The sequence below is a fragment of the Aythya marila genome (genome assembly GCF_965140915.1).
Source record: "Aythya marila genome assembly, chromosome: 1".
Classification (NCBI taxonomy): Eukaryota; Metazoa; Chordata; class Aves; order Anseriformes; family Anatidae; genus Aythya; species Aythya marila.
This window is the reverse complement of record NC_139042.1, coordinates 55490309-55516927: the sequence shown is the minus strand read 5'-3', so window position 1 is coordinate 55516927 and position 26619 is coordinate 55490309. Positions and strand designations below refer to the sequence as shown.

The 26619-nt window shown below is 44.3% G+C and overlaps 1 protein-coding gene across 1 annotated transcript in view; it reads right to left on the bottom strand.

Moving 5' to 3' along the window:
- Positions 1–5082: 5082 nt before the first annotated feature.
- Positions 5083–26619, bottom strand: part of UBAC2 (UBA domain containing 2) — an 88434-nt gene continuing 66897 nt past the window's right edge. Inside the window, exons 7-9 of the mRNA XM_082778107.1 lie at positions 22819–23064; positions 8875–8997; positions 5083–5822 (exon numbers count right to left, since the gene is read on the bottom strand). Coding sequence (XP_082634233.1) covers positions 5715–5822; positions 8875–8997; positions 22819–23064 — 477 coding nt within the window. The 3' untranslated portion in view covers positions 5083–5714. The remainder of the gene's footprint in view (positions 5823–8874; positions 8998–22818; positions 23065–26619) is intronic.

Sequence of the window (26619 nt, the reverse complement as noted above, 5' to 3'; positions counted from 1 at the left end):
GGAGCAGAAGGGCCCCGTTCCCACCTCCGCCCCAGAGCACGCAGCCCGTGGTGGCCACAGGCAATGCGTCCGTCCCTGCTTTTCTGCGTCCCTCTGTGGTGGATGTGCTCTGGGGAGGGGGTGCAGGGTCCCTCGCAGCGCCCTCCAGGAAACCTTCGCCCCTGTGCTCCCCGCAGCCTGATGGGAACGGGGAAAAGGGGCCTGGAGGTGGCCTCACGGGGCCTTCCCTTGGACCTGAGGGCCCTACAGGCTGGCCAAGGGGTGCATGAAGTAGCTGAGGTTGGGAAGTGTCTCCAGCAGGACCTTCCCGGTCACCTGGGCCCTACTCAGAGCAGGTGGGACTGCAGGGCTGGCCTGAAGATAGCCTGTGCCTGTAGGGCACGCCACAGTGGCCGAGGAAGAGCTGGCGTGCAGTAATCGAGGAGTGTCAGTGGTCTGAACGCTGCCAGGGAGCCTGGTGAGGGCCACCAGTCCAGCAGCCTGCTTGGAGCACCACCACCTCGAGCACCAGGCCTGTGGTGCTAGACATCATCCCTGTCATCGGGAACGGACTTCTGAGGACACCAGGCTGGGGACAGCAGGACTCAGAAGGGACGGGGAGGGAAGGGCTCGTTTGATGGAGAAAGGAGAGTTGTTTGATGTCCTGTGTCGCCTGAACACGCTCTCCAACCCGTGCGTGCTCCCCAGCTGCTGGTGCAGGACTGTGAGCAGGGGGCATTTCCCCAAAACCATGCATTCCTTGAAGAGAAACGGGCGCAGCAGCGCTCATTCTCCACTCTTCATTCATCCCCTGACCTGAACTCCTCACAGGATGGCCCCCGGAGCCCTGCATGTTTCCTGCGGCTCCGCCTCGCGAGCGGCCTCAATGAGAACATCTCTCATCCCTCCCCTTATCAGCTCCTATCGCTAACTGCACCGCTGCTGCCGCTGCTGCTCCCTTCCTGACGTTCTCCCCGCTGCACAGGCGGCTGCAGCCAGCGCCGCGCCGCTGCCATCAGATGTGGGATTCCTGCAGAGGAGCGCGAGCAGACACCCGTGCAGGGGCCAGATAACATCTGGGGAGCGGCGACCGCAGCTGGCGGGCAGGGAGCTGTTGTCGCTGCGGGGACGGGGACACCGCGGCCGCACCCCGGCAGCGCATCCTCTGCAACGCTGGGGCTCGCCGAAAGAGGGAGAGCCGAGACCTCGTGCAGGGCGAGCGGTGTTAATATTTCTGTGTTCATATTCTGAAGTCACCTGGAGCTGCTCCTGCTCATCGCAAGCCGTGCCAGAGTCTGCTTGATGTAATAAATGCGGTGGTTGGGAAGGCTGGGGCAGCTGTGCAGCCTTCATCAGCCTCACGGATGGTTTTCCAAGCACAGTTCCTGCTGCGCCGTCTCGATCCAGCCCAGGCTGCAGCCTTGTGACCTGGAGAGAGAAGGGAAAGCTGCTGGGTTTATCCCGGGGCAGGGAGCACACTCATTTTGCGGTCGCATGGCAGTGGCGGATCTGCGTGGAGCCGTGCAGCCAGCAGGCCTACGTGATGCAAAGTGAAATTCCCTTCGTGTGCTGTGAGCCTGGCGGTTCAAAACCCCTCGTGAGTCAAAATCCTCGCTGTGCCTGCTGGTGTGCCGTCCCTCCGCCCCCTGTCTCTGCAGGCCTCTCCTTCCTCCCCGCTACGCTCCATGCTCTGTGCTTCTGAACCCATTGCTGAGCCCTCTCCTTCCTCTCAGCTCCCCCTCTCCTTCGCTGAGCTCAGAAGCCCTTTACAGTCTCTGCTTCTCTTTGTTAAAGGCCAAATCCTGCCTTCAGCTCAGCCACGATCCCCGAATTCTCCCCCCACTTCCGAAGCACCAATATTCCTGCTTTCTCCAACGCCGCCACTCAGGCTTGGCTACAGCCTCCTGCAAACATGACCGAGCCCCAAAAACTTCCAGTTTCCTCTTGGAGAGTCCTTTGCAAACAATCACACGCCAGCTGCTGGACGGCCACCTTGTGGAGACTGCCACCACCTGCACCCCTTCTCCAGGTCGCCGCCGTCTGCTTCGTGCCCTGTGCTTGCACTGGAAGCTCTCGGTAGCGCGTGACCTCTTTGAATGTCCATGAAAGGCTGCGTGTGCTTCCCCAAAGCATCCTTTTGTAGGGCGGGAGGAGCGTAATCCTCCTGAAAGTTAAAGCAAGCACAGCATGCTCTGCATAAGCACGTTTACGTGGATAATAAAACAGGCTCATGCGTCTGCACATAAACACATACGGCGTTTGCGTGTTCGTGTGGCCCTCCTCGTAAAACAGGATTTATACTCAGTCCTTTAAAATGCTTATTTCTGTGGCTGCCCAGTGAAAGAAAGCTAATTTCATTTAGGTTTTCCTTGTGGAAGAACACGTACAAGAGATTAAACACACCCATGTACGGAAGCAAGAAGCAGTTCAGATGAATGCTGCATGTTTATTTACCTTCAGTTTGTTTACCTACAACAGCCCAGCTGTGGTCCTGAGTGCTTCCAAATGTGGATGCCCTTGGGACTGCGCACACACTCCACATGCCCGTGGTGAAGGAGCTGGGTCCCAATCCTTGCACACTGGCTTCTGATTTTCTTGAATGAACGCTTAGCTGCAGTTCAATTAGTCAAAGCGATAAATAAACGTTTTCTCTCTCTCTCTCTGTATATATAATCCATCCATCCACCCACACGTATATATGCATACACCCATACTCAGAAAAGCCACAATTTGTGCCATATGTCCAGTTCCCTCCTGTATGTTTTGCTTGCTTGGGTTTTAGTTTCAGCCAAAAGTAACGAGACCTCTTCGGCAGGCGTTCACAAGGGCAGGAGCTATGGCTAGGACGGGGAGGTACAAGGCCCACTCGCTCAGGTGAGGAGTACCCTTAGTGACCTTTAGCACTCATTTGGGGACAGGAAAATGCGTTAGGTGCAGAGCCCAATCGCTCTGCATCTTAGCAAAACATTCAGGCTTGAGAAGCTGGCAGCTTATCACGCACGTTTCCACAAAGACAAAGCTCCCCGTGGGCGTATCTCAAAGTATCACAACCATCTAGGAAAGTCCCCGGTAAACGATTCCGATGTTGTCTCAGCAGATAACATTCCCAGCCCGTCAGAGAAATCAGAAAAGCAGCTGCTGTTACTTCAAAACACCACCTCGTGGCTTTACTAAAGTCAGCCCGAGTCTCCTACGGGCTTAAAATTCTCTCCGCAGAAGTGTTGTGCGTCCTCTCGCTGCCTACACACAGGTTTGTGTCACACATCAACAAGGAACGAGGCGTTTCAAGTCGTCCTGGACGCAGCACCGTGTCAGCTGGAAGGAGCACACACCTCACACCCACAGAAATGGTCCACCAAAGGTTCACAAGCAAGTGGAAATCAACTTCTTCTCCAGCTCTAGTGCACGAGGCTTTTTCTGCATTCTCCTACGAAACGGGAACTCTGCTCAACTGCATCGGACCCCTCCTTTTACCACTTCTATTTTGTTTTTTGGAAATCACAACCCTGGAAGTATTTTGAGCACAATCTGCTCTCGCAGATATCGAGGGGGGTTTTCAGCCGACATCACCGAGACCTGAGTTGTGCTCCTCACGTCTGACCACGCTCTGGGAATCGCTCAGCAAAAAGGGGCTTTCCGCACAACATGTGGATACCCTCCGTACAGGTCAGGGGGGGAGAGGATTTAGACTTGGAGAACATCCACCACCGTGTCCTGGATGCCTCTTTACATAGTTTAAAGTCGCAAGGGAGAAAGGCAATGTCTGAAAGGGCACGTGTCCTGTTGAACTTACCCTGGGATGCACCTGAATTTCCTGCAGACAAAATTTCCCTTCCGAAACCTCTATTGCTACTTACAAAAAATACTTGTGGAGGAAGAATCTGCATGTTTCATAATTAAAACATGTATTTGTTTAAAAATACTTAATGGATTTCCCTATCCAGATCACTGTAGGTTTCTCTAGCAGGTATTCTTACATTTAACCTTTTTAAGGCAGCCAGGTTCAAGATAATCTGGGTACAGAGATGTGCCCAGGCTACACACAAAAAGTGCCACTCAGCTTCACAAAACCAAACTCTTCCACTTAAAAAGCAAACCCCGCCTAAAAAACATGTCACGGCAGCAAGGCCAGCCCTGAAGTGGGTTCATCAAAGCCCTGGAAAACACACAGTAACTCCAAAAAACTTCTCAATTCCCCCACTGGAAAGTACTGAAAGATATGTAAATGACTTGGATGTAACTACAGAAGAATGCCACGCACGTACAGATGAATAAACCTGATGCCATTTCTGTATAAGCACTTGGCTGCCCGAAGGACTTTTTTCAGTTTTATCAGTCAGTTACAAAAATAAGAAAGGTATCTCCCTCTCTATAAATCTCGTCCTGTGGTTTCCCGTTGTATTTTCCAGGCCGAGTATGACCGCAGAGACCTGTGCTTTGGCACACACACGTTCATTTGGATTTCCGAAACGCTCTTCTCTCTCCTCTGTTCTTTCACCTCATTCCCAAACAGTACCACTCCCGCCTGGTTTTATGGAGGTGTTCACCTCTCTCCAGCCCACCTCCCGAAACTCCTCAGCTGCTCATACCGAGCATACGTCTGAGAGTCCAGCCAAGTACATTTAATTATGAATTAATTATGAACTTCAAAATCAGCGTTGTACTACCTTGGCGTTACGTCCTGTCAGCTCCTGTGCTGCTCTGAACCACCCTTAAGGTTGGTATTCCTCTCTGTGACCAAGAGTAGCTGCTCGAGAGAGCGAGGATTCACCCACATCTTCAAAAGTAGAAAACTAAAACTATATAGAAAAGATAGTTTTTTATATTTTCCCTTTGAGACAGCATGTAGCCAGCTCAAAACATGAAACTGGCACAGAGGAGACTGAGCACACATCCATCGTTACAGAAGTTTGTCTGAATTAGACGTAAAAGTTGTTCAAATCATTTCAGTTCTGACTTTGTTGTACCACTCGATCCACTTTTATTGCTTCCAGTGAGTGTCCTCATGCCCTGTGTCTGAGCAGCAACTTTCTCAGTTGGTAAAATTTCAATTTACAGTGGTCGCTGACCACAGCCTGCAACACGCACACGAACGTCCTCATATCCTACCTGTGCATCATGTGCTGAATGACAACTTTTATTTAAAAAGGAATTCAGGAAATAAAATATTACAGGCGTTAATAAACCTTCCTGAAGAATGACAAATAGTCCCAAAACCCCTTCCTGAACTGAAAACGAAGTGATCTTCAAACATCTTATTATTGTAGTCAAAAAACAAGTACTGTAAAATAACAGGTAAGCTAGAGAAATTAGACTGGTAAATGAAGAAAATACAATTTTTCTCGACAGGTAGTAAATCTAGTTGTGGTGGTTGCTGAAGCCTCCTTCCCTAGTCATTAAGTCTGACAACATGTCTAACAATGATTTACAAGAGAAAAAAAAAAAACACCTACTCCATTTAAAAAATAAATTTAGGTGATATCCAGTAATAAGGAGAAACTAAAGTTATTTCGAAAAGGATAAGCAGGACAGAAACCACCAATTGATTTGAAGGCTTGGGAACATTTCACATCATTCATGAACATTGCTTTCAACCAGCGGTCACGCAGAGCCAGCCTCTTCTTCCTGACGCTGCTTGCAGGGACGACCTTCGTCAGTCTGTCCAGCAGGTGGCTTTGATCCTCTTTCAGACGCGTACAAACCCCACGAGGAGAGTTCCTTCGCACAGAAAACCATCAGTGCTGCAGTAGAAAATTAGTGGCTACATTTAAGTCATTATTTGAAGCCCTCAAAGCTTCCAGAGCATCTCCCCTGGAAAAGCCCATTTCCATAAGTCGTGCGACCTGTAAGAGAAATGACATCAAACCACTGAGAAAACAGAGTTTTGTTCATACTGCGTGTGCATTAGCTTTGTGACAGTGTCAGGGATCACCTTTTCCCTCTAATCAGTCTGTTCCTACAGAATAAGCAAGCACAGGTACACGACACCACAAAGACACATCTGGGACAGCACGCTTGAAGATACTGTCAGAGAAAGAGATTTGTGATAGTTTATTAAAAAAACAACCTTTTGCTGAAAATGTATTTTCCTAGCTGGTCTAGTTTTGAGAGAAGGGTGAAATGGAAAGGAAGCTTTGCTGCCTCGCTGGCATTGCTTGTATTTTGGTACCATCTCAGGGCTCACTGCTCTGGAGAAGCACAGGCCCTCGAGAACCCAATGCTGACCAAAATGTGGGATTTTGCAGCACCTGGGAAAACCTGCCTGTACATACTTTGCTGTACTTTCCTTGAAAAAACACCCCACTTCTCCAAAGGTCATAAAAAACAATGCATAAAAACCAACAGCACATTCACTCTCAGTGGTTTGTACAATGAACCTGAAAGCTGCCCCTACAGCAGAGGCAATGCAATACTTAAATTGGTTTGGTAAAATTCATGGAAGGATTCTAAATATTTCCAAAACTGCACAAATCAATGACATCTGATGGAAGAATTACCTGGACATGGGCATATTAAGGGAGTGATTTGGGTAATCAGGAACCAATTGATCAACCTTTTCTGCAGTATCACGAACAGACACCTAACATTTTTGGTTTGTGCTAAGGGATACTCCAATTATTAAATGTGAAAAAAACGCGCATATAATCAAATTTAATCTAGGGTTACATTTCAGTTTAAACTGCATTAAAAACCTACAATTCTCCACTAGGTATAACCGAAAGTCGCTACGTAACTAATTCCTTTTTATACTTAATCACCCATAGAGGGGAAAAAGAGGCTGGGGTGCAGCGTGCAGAGCTAACCACGGCCGCTGGCAGCCCGAAGCAGCCTCCCTCCTGCCCTGTTATCACGCTGGCCTGCGAGCAGACACCGCAGCTCCCGAAAGTGGAAGCTGCGGGCTGTGAGCTGCTCCTCCACGGGCAGGCTTGCACGGAGGGAGCGGGAGCACGGCCGAGGCCCTTCGTGTCTCGGGAGGAGCCTTCCTGGGGCACACCAGCACTTCACACACCAGAGGAAAGGTGCAACTGGAGGCAACCTTCCCGTCCTCCAACACTGCCCCAGAACATTCAGTATTTTTCATCTTTTCTGCCTTGGTGGCTTGTTGAGTTGCTAGGAAATGTTTGAAAACTGTTACCTTGGCTGTCAAAATATCAAGCATGGTGCCTGTTTGGTGCGTTTCGCCCCTTCTCCCCTTCACTCCCCAGCGTCAGTTTCTCACCTTCTTGCAGAGAGAGGCACAAGCTGTTACTTTCGACTTCTCTGCGATACCAAACTGGATTTCAGAGCCGCTACCTTGCTAACGCTTCCTATCTCAGATGTTTCACCTAAGGCCATGGGCTTTATGAGAAAGAGGCCAAGCGATGGAAATAAAAGCTAACCACAGAAATGCACCTCAGAAAGAAAAAAAAAAAAAAAAAAAAAGCTAGTGGCCACGAATTCTAACTTTAACTTTCAATAAGTGGCGGATGGAGCTGCAACGTTCCCATTTACAGAAATATCCAGCGAGCACGACGAGGGATAAATTTTAACAACAAAAAGCTGTTTTTGTCTGAGCATATTTTAATCACAGGAACTGAATCCAGCTCCAGGAAGCTGAGCTGCACACTGGTAACGGTAATTTAAGGTACTAAAAAACCCACAAGACAGGCAGAGATTTTTTGTACCAAAAGTGTTGCCTACGCTTGCAAATTTGAACCTGGGGAACAGACACCAACCTTGCACTGCTGCCACTCTGAGACAATTAATTTACGGAGCAATCCTGAGAAATCAAAGGTGCCTGGATTTTGTTTTGCCTTGCAGGGTGCAGCGTTTCGAATGACAGCAGCCAGGTGATCTCTCTGACTTCGACGTGTTAGAAAATGCAAGCGTATATTGAAGTGCTTTCATGAATCTGAGCCTGGGTCAGTTTTGGGGTCAGAAGCCCCAAAACTTTTTTTTTGTTGTGTTGGCTGGTTCTTTTTTTTTTTTCCCCTCCTTTTCTGATGTAGTCACCAACGAAGTTAACTTTGAACATAACCCAGCACTGAACCAAAACTGGAATTGGATCATAGCAACGACTTCTCTTTGGAGCAATCTCATTCTAAAATAACTGGAAACAACAGCATGGCACTAGCAAGTGTTGATTTATCTCCTTAAAATGGGAAAAAGGGAGAGAAAAACTCACTCTTGAAACCTAGTCTTGTTCAGGAACAGCAGAGATGTTAGACTATGAAAAGGCCAATGCTGTTAACCGCAGATGGGCTAAAAACTGGAGAAGTTGATCACACACAATAAATCCTGAACAGAGAAACAAGCCTAACGTTCAGTTCTTCAGCTTCCTAGTAAATCATCCTCTCTTCTGAGAAAACAAAACTGAGCCAATCCAAACCACACACCAAACCAAACCAAACCTATTGACAAAAGCCTAAATTTCCACTAGGCAGAACACACACACAACTCCTCTCTCAACCAGATCGTGTATGGAAACATCAAAGTTTTACACCAAGCGTGTGCTGCAGTCCACAGGTAGCATAACCTTTTTTATTTCCAAACAGCTCCATGACTGAATTGGAAAATTAAGCTGGAGACCTCAGTGAAGGAAAAAGCTGTATGCCTACAGGGAAAATGGTGAAATCTACTTGTCATTCTTCCTTTTTTTTGGAACATGTATTTTATCAGATTTGGGTAGTCCCCACTAGTGAAACTGTCTAATCTTTAAATACAAAAGACAGAAAGATGCTCATAAAAGCAGAAATTCCCAAGTTGATTTGCAACTGTAGGTTGTACCGTGACTGTTACCTTAGATTCTGGTTTGTGCTGCTGTAGAGAACGATCCAGAAATTGTGTCAACAGACAATACGAAATCAGAGATGATCCCTGACCGTTTCTTAATAAAATAATATTAAAAAAAATTACCTGCTCTTCAGAAACCTCGGTAGGTGGAGGTGTGTCTTGATCAGACGGACGATGATCTTGATAATTCGCATTCTGTCTGTGACGTAGAGGAGGAAACAGTCTATTCCAGTTAATCATCCCACCCTGAAACCAGACACTGCCGTCAGTCTCTCTGCAAAGAACTAGACCCTTTTAAACAAGAAGATCATAATGCCTCACATAATTCAAAAGGCAAACATCTGCATAAAACGCTTATTTCAAACAACAAGGGCTGCTGTAGTCTGTCGTGAAGCCAGCATTGGGCTGGTTACTGCTTTACTAGCTGCTGGAAGTAGTCACTGTAAACTCAGGAAGAGTGCTAATAAAAGGAGGAAAGGATTGTCTGATTTCTTGCTCATAATTCATGTTTCGCATCCATCATGAACAATTTGGTGTACTACAGCAATGGGTTTCTGAGGCTGCAGACCCTGCTCTCTGCCAAGAGGGATTTGCCTGGCAAGAGATGCATCACAGGGTCCTGTGAGTGCCTTGCATGGGGAAAGGAGTGAAAGAAGGAAGTAGGGGGAAAGCAAAAATGCGTTTCATTGCTTCCACAAAACCACGTCAGGAAACTCAGAACACATGGTGCTGATCACACGCCCAGCTCGCAGGCTACCTGTGACAGACTTTCCATGCCAGGGATGACTTCTGTGACATCAATACTACTGCTAGAGACTCTCGGTCTTCCCTAACTTCAGTGTATCAAACCCCACTGCAAAATCTGGCCGTACTGCAGCGCCCAAACATTTTGTAACCACACGGTACTCCCACAGATGCACAGCAGTAGCGTAAGTACGGCGTCAATCACAGAACCGAAACTTTCTTTTAGCGGCCAAGCTTAAAGCCCTGTAACAGCAAGAGGTTTGGAACACGAAGCACAAGCGTTATCAGTGCCCAGGAGTACTCCACCTTCCTTTCATGACCTTAAACAAACACCTCTGAAGGGATTTCCTATCACAGCAGGACCTGCGAGTGGGGAAGAGCAGCCAACCCCATCCCGCGCTGTTCTCTGCGATGCAGCTGGTGTTGTGCTCTCCCTCCTCGCCGGCTCCCTCTGTTACTATGGAGAAGATCCCCCTCCCTTTCTGTATATATAGGACACGGGCTTCCTTCCTCTAGTTGCTCTATTTTAGTTCTGTACTGTCGTTTCTCAGAAGACCTTCCTCTTAAGAGAGTTTTTTTTTCTTTTCTCCTCGCAGCTAGGGCTCTTCCTGCCTTTATGTACTCCTAGAGCATTAAATGCTCTCTGCTCCATCAGATCATCATCATCAGCAGCAAAACCTGATCCCAGACAAAAAAAAAAAAAAAAAAAAAAAATCATTTATTTAGGGTTCCTGCCCTTTCCTTTGCTTTCTTCCGTTCTCTCCCAAGGAGACCCAGCCAGCCCAGACACCACAGGGGGCAGTGCAATAGCACGCTTGACAAAGCATCTGGGGACTCGTTAGATCTGACCCACTCGCTTGCAAAATGTTCCAGTCCCTCATGTTATAGCACTTTTTTCCCTGTGAAGATGCGAGATAGCTAGAAGTCATAACCAGTCTTCAATCCAGTTTCCACTCGTAGTGATTTGGAGATTAAAAAAATTGTTACCCACCTACATTTCTACTTTGTACACCGTGTAACACATCTGCTTAACCATCACGAGCTTTTATCTTGAAGGATTTCACGCCCTGCGTTAGCCAAGCAGCCACAGTAAAAAGGAGAATTATTTTGTAGTTTAAGCCCGGAGAGGGATCTCAGACTTACTACTGAGACTGATGCACTGCTTCTCCATGGTATTGGAAAATCACATGTCCTGTACTTCCCCATCTATAATTTCCCCTAGCTCAGAGTTATGTTGTGTTTTAATTCATTAATTCTGAATTTCTGGAAGCCCACTAAGCTCTACAGTTGAGCAAGAACAATGAACTCAGGCTGCTTTGCCTGTGTTTCTTCTTTTTTGAAAGACCAGAAGGGGAGAAAATAATGCTTCCAGGGGTGATTCAAGCAAAACTGCCGAATTGAAAAAAGCCAGCAGGACCATGGCTTTTTTTTTTTTTTGTAGCACCAGAATTCACAGAGAATAATGCATATGAAATGTAAAATCTACAGTAAATGTATTAATTTATCAGTATGTTGGTATATCTGAAGACTGAAATAGATGTGCCTTTCCAGCTGTGCTCTCAGCTGCCTGTTCCAGTTGGGTTTTGCATCCACCCTGCCCCGTGCTGCTGACACGTAACAAAGAGGCCTGGCTGCCTCTTTCTCCTAAACTTACATTTTAAATCAGTGTGCACGAAATGCACTGCATGCAGTACAAAACCCAGACTCCCTAATACGGTAACTGCTTAGTTTTGAAGGTTTATAATGGAAAACTTGATAAGCTGCAGATACGGGCTGACATACTAAGAACGGTTCCGCACAAAGCCTGCGATCCCTTTCCCAGAGATAGCAGACAGACAGACAGACCAACACGGCTGTGGAAACATCCTTTCCAGCTGTCCTCGGAATATTTCAATTACCTTTGGAAATGGTGACAAACGTAACCCATCAGCTCTTGCCTATACGAACGACTTGAGAATATCCAAAATACAAGTAGTGAAGGCTGAAAGTCTTAATGTTTTGTGACCACTGATGTTCAGGATTAATTCCAGCTTACTCTGGACGGTCTACTTCTCAACCGAGTATTCACAGAGGGCATCTAAGCCATGCACATTAAGATTCTTGATTCTTAACTGCAGGGAAATTGCTTCCCTTCATAGGCTTGCTTCTAATTAAATGACAGGCTTGTACAACGTAAAAGAGCAGAGATCTGGGGAACTGCAGCAGGAGGTGGTACCATGGCCAAGAGTAAAGATAAGAAGACATTAGGAAGCACTGCTACTGTCTCAGATCCACAGAAAGTAGAGATCAAGGCTGTGGATTTCCAGTGTGGATGGTGACTTTCAGATAATCTTAACTATCACAACAGAAAGACAGTAAGAACTGTGATTTTTAATTTGACCCAAAGTGAGCATCCAAAAATCCCTTAAATTAACTAAAGCTCTCAAATTCCAGTTAAAAATATGCAGATTTCCAGATCAATACTCTACCTTGCCTTACAGAAGTTACTCTTCAGCCCTCCCCTTCACAATTTTGTGATGAGTTCTGCACTTTGTGACCACACTAAGCCACTTATTCTGAGAACCGTCAGGAAGATTTCACACGGCGATAACCAATGTGATAAATTCATTTGAGCAATGCTTCTAAATCACCTGAGAGTCCCTGCTGGAGATCAGCAAACTTGAAAAAAAGCAGGAAAGGGGATAATAATTAAGCAGTGAGGGTGATCGAGGGCCCAGGATGTCAGCTCCTTTCCTGAGCTTCGTGACAAGTTTCTGTCAGTCTGATCCATTTAAGGAAAGGCAGGCAGTTCTGTGATTCTGGTTTGTCTGTTTACTATGAGAATAATTAGGTTTAATACTAAATAGTTGAGTGTTTGGTATTCAGCCCAGGTGACAACACGCCAGCAGAGAGGCCACACCAGACGAGCAGCACAGGCCCAGTGACAGCAGCCACGGTCAGCCAGGAATCTGGCCTGCCATGAGGCGGGTCTAAGATCAATCCTACAAGTCCCACCAGTGGGGTCAGGACCCGGTGGGGGTAGATGTGGCTTGGCACAGGCGTATCCGCACAGCAGCTCAGCAAAGGCCAAGGGGAAGGCCCTGCCTTCAGAGGCAACTCCCGGCCGAGGTGGGCGAGGCCCCAACAAGGCTTCTCACGGACGTTTCCAACCACAGCTCTTTCTCACAAGTCTGCCCCAGGGTCAGGAGCTGTCCCGTGTCAGAGCTGGCCCTCAGCCCGGGCAGATGCAACCCCCTGGGGAGCCTGTCGGTGTGCTCGGGGTCACGATGTGGTGATGCGCCACCTCCTGCCCCCATCCAGGCTGACAGGAACCGCTCATCACGCTACCCACACGCAGGTAAGGTTTCTTCCTGCGGTCTGCTTTCCTAGTCTGAATCTTCTACGTCTGATTTTGTCAGATTCAAAATAGCAAAATTTATTTATTTATTTATTTATTGCATATTTAACTTTTCCTTTGTCTCATTTGTTCTGCAGGATGAGAGGCTCGCGAAGGCCTCTTCTCATCCCATGGCGTTGAAGCAGCACCAAGCTTACTGCCATCACGAGGCAGGAGGCTCCCGTCAGCTTGCACACACGCTGCAGGCCCTGCAGTGGGATGCTGTGAAGAATTTCTAGTCTCGTTGTCAATCATCAAGCTCAGTTTCATGACATTAATCAGAAACTGCGTTTCAGAAGTCCTGACGTCTGCTCCTCTACTAGAGAGAGACAACCACTGAAAAAATCACTCCACAAACCATCATTCATACAAGCATGTTGTACAAGGTGGTGACTGGGCCCTCATTTCTGCCTGCAACAAAATCTTCCTTGCGTCATCAGGAAAAACTCTGGACAAAAAGATGCTCCAACAGTTAGCTGAAGAGAAGGAAGTTGGACACCCTTAAGGAAAATCCTACAAGCCTTTCCCGCACCTTTCCTCCTAAGGTTTTATTTTTTAACTAAAGAAAATTGCAGCTTCTTTTGATGTTAGCAGTACGAAGAATGAGTGAATTGGTTGATGGCAAATTCGTTGTTACTGTCTGACTGGAGACAAACTCACCAAGGAGCCCGTTTTATCAATTTCTGATAAATCCCTACTAGAAGGAGATGAGGAAAACACTGATGATGTTGGGACTTCTGCTACAGGAAAACGACAAATCAGTCACGAGCTTCAGATGACCAAAGGATGAGATTTAGGACAGGATTCGATTAAGGGAATTCAAAAACGGCAGCTCTCCCCCCCAGAAAATGTTATAAGGAAATACCATATCGATGAATTATTCTTGGATAGCCGCCACTGCTTTACGTATTGACGTTATGCCTTGTTAGGTCACATCCTTGATTTTTTTTTTTAGTGGTGCCTGGGACAATGCTGTTTACAAGAAAGGAGGATACTCCTTTCCTTGTAAAGGAAAATATATTCATACCAGCCTACGAGCTTGCAGAAAGCCGAGTTGCACCATTTTTTTCACGTGATCTCCTTTCTCTCTTAGGAGAGGCAGCTCTCCCCATTTCCCATATATGTACCTGCCATGGTATACTCTGTAAAATACTTCCTAGCCAAAACTTGACAAATAAAAATGTATTGTGGACAACTAACAAGCATCCACTGAAGTAGCTACCACGTGCGTCTACTTCAATTAGATTTATTTTACCAGAATTGAAAGAAAATGCTTTACAAAAGTCCTCTTGAAAGTGATGCATGTGGTTAAGATATTTTGATAACGTTATCTCATGTATATGGTTAATGCCAACTCGCCATCTGTTTGCACAAACAGGAAACACCTCCTGATATCTGTCCTGTTCACCTTTTCTTAACACAACAACCACAGCGAAAGAAAAAAAAAAAAAAAAAGGAAATTGCTTTGCATTTCATCTTTTAAAGTAACATTTTTAGAGTTTGCTGCTCTGCATAGGCGCCATTACTTAGCATTTGGTATAAATGTTATCTTCTTACATACAAAATTTCTTTAAAAATATATATATAATGTACTGAAAACAAAAAAAACCCTCTCATTTGCTTTTCAGATGACTCCGAAGTATGCGTACCAATAAAATAAAGAAAGAAAAAGTGTGGTTGTGAATGACACGCTGAGATCTGCTGCCTCAGTATCTGGACGTTGTGTAAGACAGATTGGTGGCAGAAGTGACATTTCCAGTGGGCTTTGCCTAGCCCATCTCTTTTTCTGAGGTCAACACTCTTCTGGGGGATTATTTCATCTGCAACTTCTTTTTTTTTTAAAGCTTTAATAACCTCTTTTTTAGGAAGGGGGTAGAAATGTAACCGTGTGAGTGTTATGAGCATCACCCGTAACGATGGGATTAATTTTTCACCAAGGAAAGTAGTCTAGCAGTTTCTAAACATATTTCACTTTTCTCTGGGAATCTATGCTACAGACAAGTCTCTCTAGCCAAGAGGCTCTGTCTCCAGCTCTTATTTGCTGCATCCTGAACTTTGATGTCTGCATTCTCCCACAGGAGCTCGTGTGTCACAGAAGTTCACAAATCCACATGTGGGCTTTTCTGAAGCCTGATCAGCTATTTCCTTTGAAATCTAGGAGGAACACCTTAATCTGGCCCCTGAAGCTGCCTGAGAAACAATGGCAGGGACTTCAGCACAGGCACCACGTGCTGTAGCTGTAGGAGCAGAAGCCAGAAACACCAAGTGGCAGCCACATCTGCAGCTTGGGCGGCAAGGTGGGAACGGCTGCTGCTGCGTTCAGGGGAGGTGTAAGAGAGTTTTGAAAGCTTCCTAGTGTGCTCATGCACGCACAGGCACTTGGCCTTGCAGACTGCTTGCCCTACACGACAGGAAGGGGTGCCGTTATATGACTCAGACACACAACTGGCTGGCAGCAAGTGAAAAGCTGCGGAGGTGCTCCCAAAACCCGCCGGGCAGCGCAAAACACTGAAAGGGGCAAGACTGCTCTGTGGTCAGCCCGTTACAGTGAGGTTAAATACCTGCTCTGCACCAAGCTGTGCATCACCGCAGCATTCACTTTTCAGTAGTGCTGTGGTGCGGCAGGTCAGCTGCAAAATGTTGGATCGCTGCGGCAAGAAGAAAGAAAGAAACTTCATATCCACCAGAAACTGAAAGCTGGCGTTTTTGAGACCTGTTCATTTTGAGACTCGTTCATCCAGCATCAGGGAAGTGCTGAGCTGGATTCTCAGACTTTGTCTGCACTACGAAATGGGAATTTAAATCTTTTATAAGCAGGAGAGACAAGGCTTCAGCCACCTTTTCAAAGCACTTCCATTTGCAGACTTTCTGGCTTCACTCTTGCTTGCTCGTGTCAGCTCTCTTCATACAAACTGGTCACGGCTACACCAGCTGTCAGTCATCATCACCACCCAAATTTTACAGGGATGGAAGGACTTGGAGCTGCTCTTATGTTGAGCATTCGATACCTGCTGAGTGAGGTCACCAGGGTGTATGGGTTCAGTGTGCCACACAAATGCTGAAGGTGGGTCCACCAGCACGAACACCAAGTCTGGACTTAGGGAAACGAGCTGTTACTCCATTTCAGACACTTCACACAAAGCAGAGGCAGTTCTAATCCTTCCTACAAGGCCCTCTGGATGCTCACTGTTGACATGTGAAGCATGATGATTAGATAGAAAATCTCTCATGCACTTCCTGTGCACAAGCCTTTTCAAACATGAATACGTAGAGGTCAAAACAAAAGTGAGAAATCAGAGTTTCAAAATTGTTTTGATTTGAGAAGCTGAGCTAACAAACGCTGGGCACAAAGAAAACTCAAAACCAAATTCTCCAATATACTTAGCAGAAGCAAATACTCCAGTACATAACGGGCCAGTCTGTGATCACGCAGGGGAAAAAAAAATAATTATAATCCCTTTTGGGGGATCGAAGATTGAGGTTCTGTCTTAGGCTGCAAATAGGATGGGCTTCCATTTGTTGACAACACAAAATCAACGTTCAAGGTGGCACATCGGCAATACTGCTTGGCTAAACCTACACATTTACTGTGCCTCTGAGGCTTCAGCAAACAGTCGGAAACACGGGCCTGCAGTTTCTACACGCTGCTATCAGAGTTCCCATCAGAAAACCTGAACACTGACAAGGGTCACGTACTAGCTGAAAGACATGCCTCTTCTCTATTACATGAGATGAAAACTGATGCTAGGAAGAAGAAATGGTTTCCAAACAAGACTCTCAGTGCAGATGAAGGATAACAGAAAAAGCTTTAGAATCTCAGCCCCCAAATTGGACGCCTTGTGACCCATGTTTGAAAATACAGATGAAAGTAACAACTAAAAAGAAACTTGCCTTCTGTGAACAGGCATAGATCAGACAGCAGAGAATTAAATGCTCTTGAAATGCCTGGGGAGATTCGGATGCCAGGAGCTTTTTAAAAGGGACTACCTCAAATAAATTGTCAAGAGCACGAGTATAGAACAACAAATAGGAGAAGAAACATAATCTATTTCTCAAAAATTATTTGCTTTGAAGTAAGACACTATATTTCCTTAGGAAGTTGTCCAGCCATTGCTTCTGTAGGGAAATCGATTACAAATATTACATCAAATTTAGCCGGTATCTAAAGGCTACAGCTCAAACGATGAGTCAGACAGAAAGAGAATTGTATAATTCCAGTCTAAGAAAAAATGATAGTTCAGTGTGTGAGCAGGTGGGCTACTGAGGACTAGGAGTCTCAGACAGTGACACAGCCTTGTGACTGTGACAGCTGGCTGTTACTGACATATATTCAGATTATTCTAGAAGAACTATAGTTGCTGATTTCCATGAAAGAAGATAGAAAAAGAAAGTGGGTCTGTAGAGGAAGTAGTCATAAACTCGTTACCTGGAGAAGCACCCAGGAAATTCAACATTTTTAATGATTTCACATCTAGAATCCAGAAACAAGTTACCCATAAATAAAAAAAGGCTATTTAGAAATACCCAAATAGTAGTGGGTTATCAACTGCTGCAACAGTTGCAACTCAATAATGAGTTAAATGCTCAGTTAAATTTAGCCACGCTGATTATTGCTGCAGCATGCACGCTTCATTCATGGGCTGGAATAAACCCATAAATCACCAACTAGTTAAGAAAATTGTTTAAAACATGATGTCAACTCTGTAGGCACATATCTCTGGGATCTGAACTCAAGTAACATTTTCATCCTATGGGTACCCTACCTATAGTTGCCTTTGAAGTTTATGAAAACATTGTAAAAGACAGCTTGTATTGAATTATGTCACAAAATCCCAGAGGAGTTATAGGTAACACAGAGTAGTTGGAACAAAAACCTAATTAGAGAAAGAGACTTTGCATACCACTGGGCTGAAAATCTCACCCATTTATTCAGGTAAACTGGTCTGGTGGATTCCTTCCTGAGAGTGATACTTACATCTGTGGGTCACTATGAGCAAGCTCTTTCCATCCAAAATTTCGGCTGTGAGAGTGAGAATTTACAGGGACTTACCTGGCAGTGTGCAAAGGTCACAGAATGTCTCGTGAGGTTTCTTGAAACATTTTGGTACTCAAACCTCTGAAGTTATTTGAGAAGACTTGGCCATAAGGGTATTTCTCAGCACCAGTGTGAAAACTAAAGGATATGGCCAGATCTGGTTCTTAGACTTCTCTGAGAAGGCAGAAATGGACTGTCTGTGAGCACATTTACTGAGGGATTCTGAGTAAGGACAACATCCTGAGGAGTAATTCTTGTCCTAGGACTTTGCTCTGTTAAATTCTGTTTTCCAAGGATGGAAGCTGACCACTTAAAATAACCAGGAGGTAAATCAGCAGTACAGCCTCACAGTCCTTAGTTCACAGAATAAGAAAGTGGCACGTTTTCAGGATACGTAACAATAAAGACACTCAATGCATCTCCCCACAGATCATCTCTCCAGTGTCCCAGGAGGAAGACATCTAGAGAAGGAACAATTAGGGGAAGCCACATTGTTAGAGAAGAAGTCTGGTCTTTGCAAGCAGAAGAAGCTCACATAGAGATGCCTTGTGATATGCATCAAAGGGCTCTCTGGTCTCACTAGAAACTAACAGCAGTTGGAACTGAGAAACAAAAAGGAGGAAAAAGAACAAAAAAAAAAGCTTAAAAGCGAAGGAAGGGGCAGAAAAGATTTTCATATATGGCTGTAGGCTTATCACACAGCCTGGAGCACCCTGGGGAAGCTCTTTTTTTGAGCCAAGAAAGTTAAGAGAAACCAAGAAGCAGGCAACGCAGCGTGTTTAACATGCTCAGCATGAACGAAGGAGCAAACGTCCTATGGATACAGAGAGCATTTTTTCAAGGTGAAGGGGCTGGGGTTCATTCCTCCCACCCTCCCCACACGCAGAATGGGCGCAGGGGTGAGCACTCAAAGAAGTGGCACGTAATTGCCAGCAGAAGGTGCTGAGCACTTTGTATCCCATACATACCCACCTGCCTCTAGCCCCAGCAGTGCTGCCAGTAGCACCTAGGCACGGGCTCCTCCCTCATCTGTTTGCAGCCTGGTTATCTGCCAGCCTCCCCCCGAGGTTCTCAGTGGGAAGTGAAAGTCAAGTTGACTCCCTGCGAGCACAGATGCAGCAATTTCTTCCCCTTTCCCACCAGGCCTTTCATCTGGCTTACAGAAAGATAAACTTCAGAAAAACGCTGGGAAATGAAACAGATGAAGAAATAGAAAAGTCGGGAGACTTACAGGATTGTCTGACGCTTGCTTGTGTCTTGTGAAGCAGTTCGAACATACGAAACTATGGAAACACCTAATACCTGCTGTTTATTACATTATAGTTCAAATCCTTATTACAGTATTGGAAGGATAAAATAGTGCCAAAGACTTTGACTACATCCTGGCCTGAGCGAGGGAAAGGTGAGTGTTTTCTACCACTTCAAGATGTATCTGATGCATCTTCTACCCCTTCGAGATGCAAATGATGAGCGATGGGTACGACATGATGGGTGAAAATTTCATCCACAGCAAAGAGGAGTGGTGCAAAGGGGCAAACACGAAGTATGGGAAATGATGGGGACAAAGGGGAAGAGACGAAAATGTGGGAGGAACGTGACATAGAGGGAAATGAAAACGTGAAAATGATAGGAAGGAAAGATAGCAGGTTCACAGGAAAAAAAGAAAAACGAGGATAAATTATTTAAACAAGAAAAGAGAACTGAGAAAAGAGTGGGAAAGCAAAGAATTAAGAAACTAAAGTTTAAAAAGCAGTAACAAAATAGCAAGCTGGTATTTTTAAGGGTATCAAAACACACGGCACGTGTTTTATTTCACTGCCTCAAAAGGTGGATGGAGGTAACGTTCAGTAATTCTCCGTTTGTGACAAACTCATCATCTCTCAGGATTATCCGTGGAAAGAAAAAAAAAAAAAAAAAAGAACAGAAAGTTTTCAACCTGCTCAAGCCCATCTGGGTAAGGACCGTATCCATAGCAACTAGAAAGCAAGAGAAAAATCAGTCATCGTGTAACCACACTCCCCTGAGAAACTAGCAACGTAAGATAAATTTTCAGTTTCTAACAACAGACACAGCACCGCTGCACACTTCTGGGCTACACAAAATGAGGGACATCAAGCAATGAAGCCCGTGGTTTATGGTCAGGTTCTGTCACTCACTCAACCTGCTCCTTGAAGTGAAGCGTGCTGGCAGCCCAGCAGTCACACACACGTCTCTGCTTCAGACTCCTCCAGACCACAACTTTTCTGCAAGAGAAAGACTAGGGAAGGTAAAGCTCAAAGAATTTGAGCTCTAAGAACTTCTTTTTCTTTTTTTTTTTTTTTTTTTCCAAAGTAAATTCTGGCTTGGATAAAAGAGCCCAGAGAACATTAGAAGAAAAAGAATTATTTACATTTTAATATCTTAGAGCTATAGGAAAAACAATTTATGAGAAAGTTTTTTTTGTTTGTTTGTTTGTTTTTCCCCATTGTTTTCTTTGCCTTTTTTATTTTTAAGCTTTTCCTCTTTTTGTCTTGACTTGTCAGGCTCACGTTCTTCAGAACTTCTTCTAAAGACCTGTAGAGTAAGCTTAGGACAAAAAGTGTCTATTTAAGGGCCCTCTTTAAGACCAGAAGAGAGTTTGCCACGCTCTGCAGGTCAACACAGCACTGCTAAAACCGCACACCATGTTCTTGTGTTCTTCCACGTGCTATTGATATGCAGGGAAGCTGATTTATCTCTTCTCAAACAGATAAACTGAAAGAGTAAAGGAAAGGAAGGAATGTACAGTGGAAAGTTTAAGTCCTTTTCTTTTGCCAAACAACATGGAAAGCAGGAGAGAAAATGTTAATTTATCTCACCTATGCGATACTACCCATGGACAGCATATTGAGATGCCAAAATACGCACAACATTGTCCTAAAATATAATCCAAAGCTGCAGTTGATAACCTGACCAATATACTTTACAGCTTGCATTATTTAACTCCCGAAGAAACTGATCTGCATTCTTTACCAGCCTCACTCCCATGGGTAAAATTATCCTTTAAATCTCATCTGTACTGGGATCTGCTCAACTCCGCTGCCTTCAAATTACACCTTCCCAAGCCTCTAAGGACAAAAGAAGCGTGCAAGTACAACTATCTGGAAAATTATTCTCAAGTTTTCAACTGTTTTCGATTTTTTGAATATTATTTTGAGGCTGAAGTTAACCCGTTTTTCATTTTTTACCACTACAGTTCAACAGTTGAGAATGACACTTTTAATGATTTAGTTGATATCCAGTAAATTCTACGAGTCATAAGCCTGGTAAAAGCCTTCTTAACACATTTTTTTTCTGATGAACCTTTCTGAAGTGTTCACACATTGAATCCATTGCTTTCTGCTCACTAGTTTCACCGTCGAGCACTACTGGAAAACTGAAAGCTACGCTAAAGTTAAAGGCCAGTCATGAAGGTAACTTGAAAGAGTTTCAGCAGATTGTTAAGCTGAAGCAAGTCACTGCTGTTCAAAAGTTTTTCATGTATTTTATTTAAACCCCTCCACCTTTTGCAAAAACTCTGAAGTCAAGTCTGAGAAGACATTTTGCTACCTTTGCTGTTCATAACCCAAGGAAATGTGAAGGAAATGTTATCGACTCAAAAAACATTTACCATTTTGATCTTATCTACTAGTTTTCACAATTAAATTGTATTACAAAGGCTGTCTTTAACAACTGGTAATTTCTTCCTCTTCTTATTTGAAGAAACTTAGCCGCCATCGTCACAGCAGCTTGTGGCCCAACAGACACTTTCAGTGCGTTTCCTAATACAAGAGCGATATTCAAGAATTGAATAATTTCTAGCTCGGTTCTTCTGTTAAAACCGATTAATGTTCTAGTGTGAACAGAGAGAAGTAGGTGAGAATCTTTCCACCTCAGAAACAATTTGACCACATTTACGCGTTAAGAAGTTAAAGAAAACAGAATTCCCGGGACTGGAAACAAAGATTCATACTCCAGTTGTTGGCCAAAGATAAAGCTTTATGCCGACACGTCTCTAATTCTGTCAACATATTAATGGCAACATGGCTGCACCTACTGGCACCACGTTACCACAAACATAATGAGGACTTTTTAGCTGCATTTTGGGCAGAAGAAACTAAATTAAGACCTCAAAGTGTTAGGCTGTAATAAAATTAGGAGCAATGTATGCTCACAATAGAGCAATGCAAGGTGCACGTTGTCTGCTAGGCTTGATAAGAGTAGTAATGTAAACTTCTAAGGTATAGGAAAAAGTGAACTGAGACGCTCTCAGCTCTGTCTTGCTGCCCTACAACACAAAGTATGTGAACATCTGTGTTTTTTGCCTTGACTAAAACAGAAAATATAAAGGCTCTGCTATTCTGTTAAGTAAGGAAATAAAACGAGAGCATTAACTGCTGCAAAGAGAAAGTCCCTGTGGTTGACCTCTGTAAGATAGCTAGAGAATTCAATTTCTGAACTTTCTTACAGACGCAGGCTTTATCCCAAGTACACTTGCAATTAAAGAAGCTATGTAGACAATTTTCAATCCCTCTGAACAGGATGCTAACAATACAAACACTCAAAACAGTCAGAAGTGTTATGATTTCCTAGCTTTCAACAATGGCTCTTCCTAAAGACCACAGAGAAGCAAGCACTTTACCATTCAGCATCATTTTTCATTTCAGCATTGCAGAATGCCAGAAGTACTGATATCTTTGCAGGATTACCTGACGTTTGCTTCCATCCTGTGAAGCAGTTTTAACATACAAAACTATGTAAGCACCTAAATGACCATCAGCAGTAGGACAGAGTATGAAAGACCAATTGAGAAGAATATATCAAAAAGGAATCAACAAAATGTAGGACCTGAAAATGAATGTTTCCCGTTATGTAAATTTAAAATAACCCTTACAGAGTGTGTGTGTAACAATACCTGCTGCTGCCTTTGCCGCCTCATTTGGGCAACCTGAGACATCATGATCTGCCGATCCAGGAGCTCCATCCTCTGCTGCCTCTGGATGTCGACTGTGGCTCCCATTCCCACTCGAATCTCACTCGTTGGTTCCGCAGATGAGAAGATTGGTTCAAGAGTCCAGGAAAATAGCTTTGCTACCCAGCTGGGTACACAAAGAATCCGATGAACCTTTAGTATACTGCTATTGTAGCAAATCCCAGAAATCTAAAAGCAAAAATTGAAAGTTAAAAAAATAAAGCCTTTAAACACAGCGAGTTTTCTTCGAATTTAGCTGCAGAGATAGCAGATGGCCCTTCTATTTTTTAAAGAACATTTTATTGTATTCCCCTAGAGACCTCAGTCTAGAGTCAAGAACAGGGGATTTCTTTCCCTCCAACTTCCTCACCACTACAGACTATATTACCTTCTAAAATCTGTGCACTGCATTGCCTGTGACTCAGAAAGTTGGTTGGGGTTTTTTGTTTGTTTCAGAATTGGAACCATAACTAACCGACCATTTCAAAAAATTTCAAATAAAATTTTGATTTCTAGTAAAGGCAGTGGTCAGGATGTGCTGCATGCTGACTTGAGTAGATTAAGGTTGCCCTCGAGGAGGCTGAAGCATTGCAAATGTTCCTAAGCAAAAATCACCCCTCCTTATGGCTTCTGCTCCCACCCCCAAGTTTCACCTTCTAACAGAGACAAAAGCAAAACAGCTGATTTAAAGTTAAATCCAAGAGTATACACAGACACGTGCCAACCTAACTTCTAGGAGAGAAAAAAAAAAAAAAAAAGAACAGTTAATTAAAAAATGACATTGAAGAAAGACAGTCTTTGTGGTGCTCTCTTCCTGCTTGTAAGAAAAAAAAACAACACATTCCCTGTGTTCATACTTATGTGTGCCTTGGGACTTGGTTTCATTCCATATTCAGGAGGAGCAACCGAAATCCATGTGTCCCAGACTGATCTACAGGCATCACCTGAGCACCATTTTTAACCCCATCATGAAGCTCCTGAGCTGGAAGTGGTGCAGCATCGAGGCCAAACTTCTTGTACAAACTGTCACTCTGCTTTATGCCATGTTTCGGTATTTGTGACTATTTATCAGCTGCTACGCCACAAGAATTATGCTATGACAGCAGAGTGAAACGAACAGGAAGAGATACGAACCCCAAAAAATGCATAAATGAGACAGACACAATTAATGCAATTACTTTAAAAGCAATGTAGAACCTCTAAATCTGGGTTATTCTTTTCTTTTCTTTTCTTTTCTTTTCTTTTCTTTTCTTTTCTTTTCTTTTCTTTTCTTTTCTTTTCTTTTCTTTTCTTTTCTTTTCTTTTCTTTTTTTATTTTTTTTTTCTGAGGATATGTACTTTTATCTCACTGATACTTGTATAAACATACAGAAGCTGCGTATACAAAAGGTGATGGTTTAGGAAAAGGTAATATTCTTTGAGATGGGAATATTTTTCAGATTACTTACAAGGTTATTGCTAATTATCCACTGAGATGGTAACTTTTAGAGCAATACATTAGAGCTCTGCTTTGGGAAACGCTCGCTTTCTTTTTATTCTATCATCTTTTATGATTGGTCTTGGTGTTGGATATAGCATCAAAACCAGGCAACAGTTCTAAGAACAAGCTTAGGCTATCCTTAACCCCTTATCTTCTTGTGTGGAAGGAGGTAAATGGGATGGGATAAGAGGAAGGCCACTGCCTCCGGCATCTCAGTGAAGGTTGCCTTTAACAAAAATGTTCTGTATTTGAAGAAATGTCCTGACAGGACTTCAGGAATGACAGGGCACTGGAACAAAAGCTTCTTGATGACCTCAGTATTTTTTTCCTCAGCTCTAGTGAAAATGTTCCAGAGGACTTTAAGCCCATGACCAAATCTTGTGCATGTCAACTGGAAACTGAGACAGAAGTATACTCACCAAAGAGTAAGTAAGTGGAGCAGTATTTGTATCATTTCTGTCATTTAGCTACTCTTGGCTTGTCATATTTTATGTACCTACCCAGCAAGCAGGTCCCTCAGAAGCTAACCACCTGGTCCCAAGAGAGGTAGCACATACAGGCTCCTCACTTGAGAAAACCCAGATTGTATGGCTGCCAGGAAAGTTACTTCTTGGGGAGTAAGAATTACTGAACCTGGCTGCAAATACTGTGTATAATTTGATCTCAGAGGAAGAGAGCTGCCACGCAGAATACTTTGTCCAACATCACACCAGCATTCCCTCACCTCTGCCAGGTGTCCCTCCCAGCTACTGATCTCTGCCCGCTCTTATCACCTCCAGCCCTTAGCTCAGGCCTGATGTTTTCAGGGCACAGTAAATCTTCAAAGAGTTCAGACAGTCAAGAACAAAACAAAGCGAGTGGTGATAGGAAAATCTGTATCTCCCTGAAGGTATGACAAATCTTGACACGTGTCTGAACACGTTAACCACAAACAGAATTATTCTCGGATCAAACTCAAAACAGCAAATAGGATAGCAGCAGCAGTGCCAGCACTTCGGGACTTGTTTGTCTCAGAAAGGGAAATGTACTGCAAACAGCAGCCAGCAGTGGTACCAGTAAAAGCCTTCTTGTATTTCCCTAAGCAGAGTCATCCGAGAGCATTGAATCAGAAGAAAAGGCTTTAAAAGGCTAAAGTTTTGGGGCACCTCTAAAATGGAGAAAGGCCAAACTGCAGCATTAAGCCTGCAAGCCACGCACACATCCTTTCCCAGCTTTACTGAGCTCACTGTCTCCAGCCCATGCACCTGCTGCAGAGGGCTGTCCTCTCGCCCTTTGCTGCTCCCCAGCAGCATGCTAACCTCTTGGCCCCTCCTTGAACTTAGACAGAAACTCGTTGTGTAACCCAAACGTGAACTTAGAAAGTCAACAAGTCCGACAATATAGTGTTCAGGGTAAAATCTGAGATAAAAAGCACCTGGTGGAGGAACAAGGCTAATCTGCTTATCTGCATATCTGCTACAAATAGCTGCCAAGAAACGTACTGCGGGCCAATACTTCTGCAAGGCAATCACGTGAGACTGCAGTTCTTCGTAAGTATAAACAGGAGGACGGGCTCAGCTGTGAGAAGCACTACGTGAACGCTGTCGAAATCTACCACACTACCTTCGGACTTGCTGTGATTTCAATGTCACTCCCTTCCTCTCTCCCTGGATGCACTATTCCAGTTGTAAAGGTATCAGGCAGAAGTATGAGAAACTTCAAACTCTGTGCTCGGTGTTAACAGATTTTCAAGAAGTTTCATCTAGTGAGGAAGAGTTGTCTATTTGCATATTTCCAATAAACCTGAAGAAGAGACTCTTATAGTTAAAATAGGTCTTATGATTCAGTCTGGTTTAGTGTCATATACCCATCTTAATGTCAAATATTTCCAAAGAACTTCCTCTTTAGCTGGTTCACATGCAGAACTTGTTATGTGTCACTTTAAAAAGAAAGAAGTTTTGACGAAGTACACTTCTTACGCCATTTTTTTTGTCACGGATGTAGTGAGCTTCTAGTGTTTAAGGCCTAGATAAGCCAACTTTGTTTATTCAGTGAAGATAAGAAGACCTCATGATATACTAAATTGAATGCTGTAAATGAGGTGAAAGGGCTACTTCCCACAAATAGGTGAGATTCAGAGTGTTTTAGGCTCTAAAAACTCACCAAGGAAAGATACCGCAGTTAACTTCACGTTGTTAAAATGGATAATTTTTGGCTGGCAACATGAATCACATCTAAATTGTTTTCTGGTAGTCCTACCATCATAACCTACAATCTCATCCACC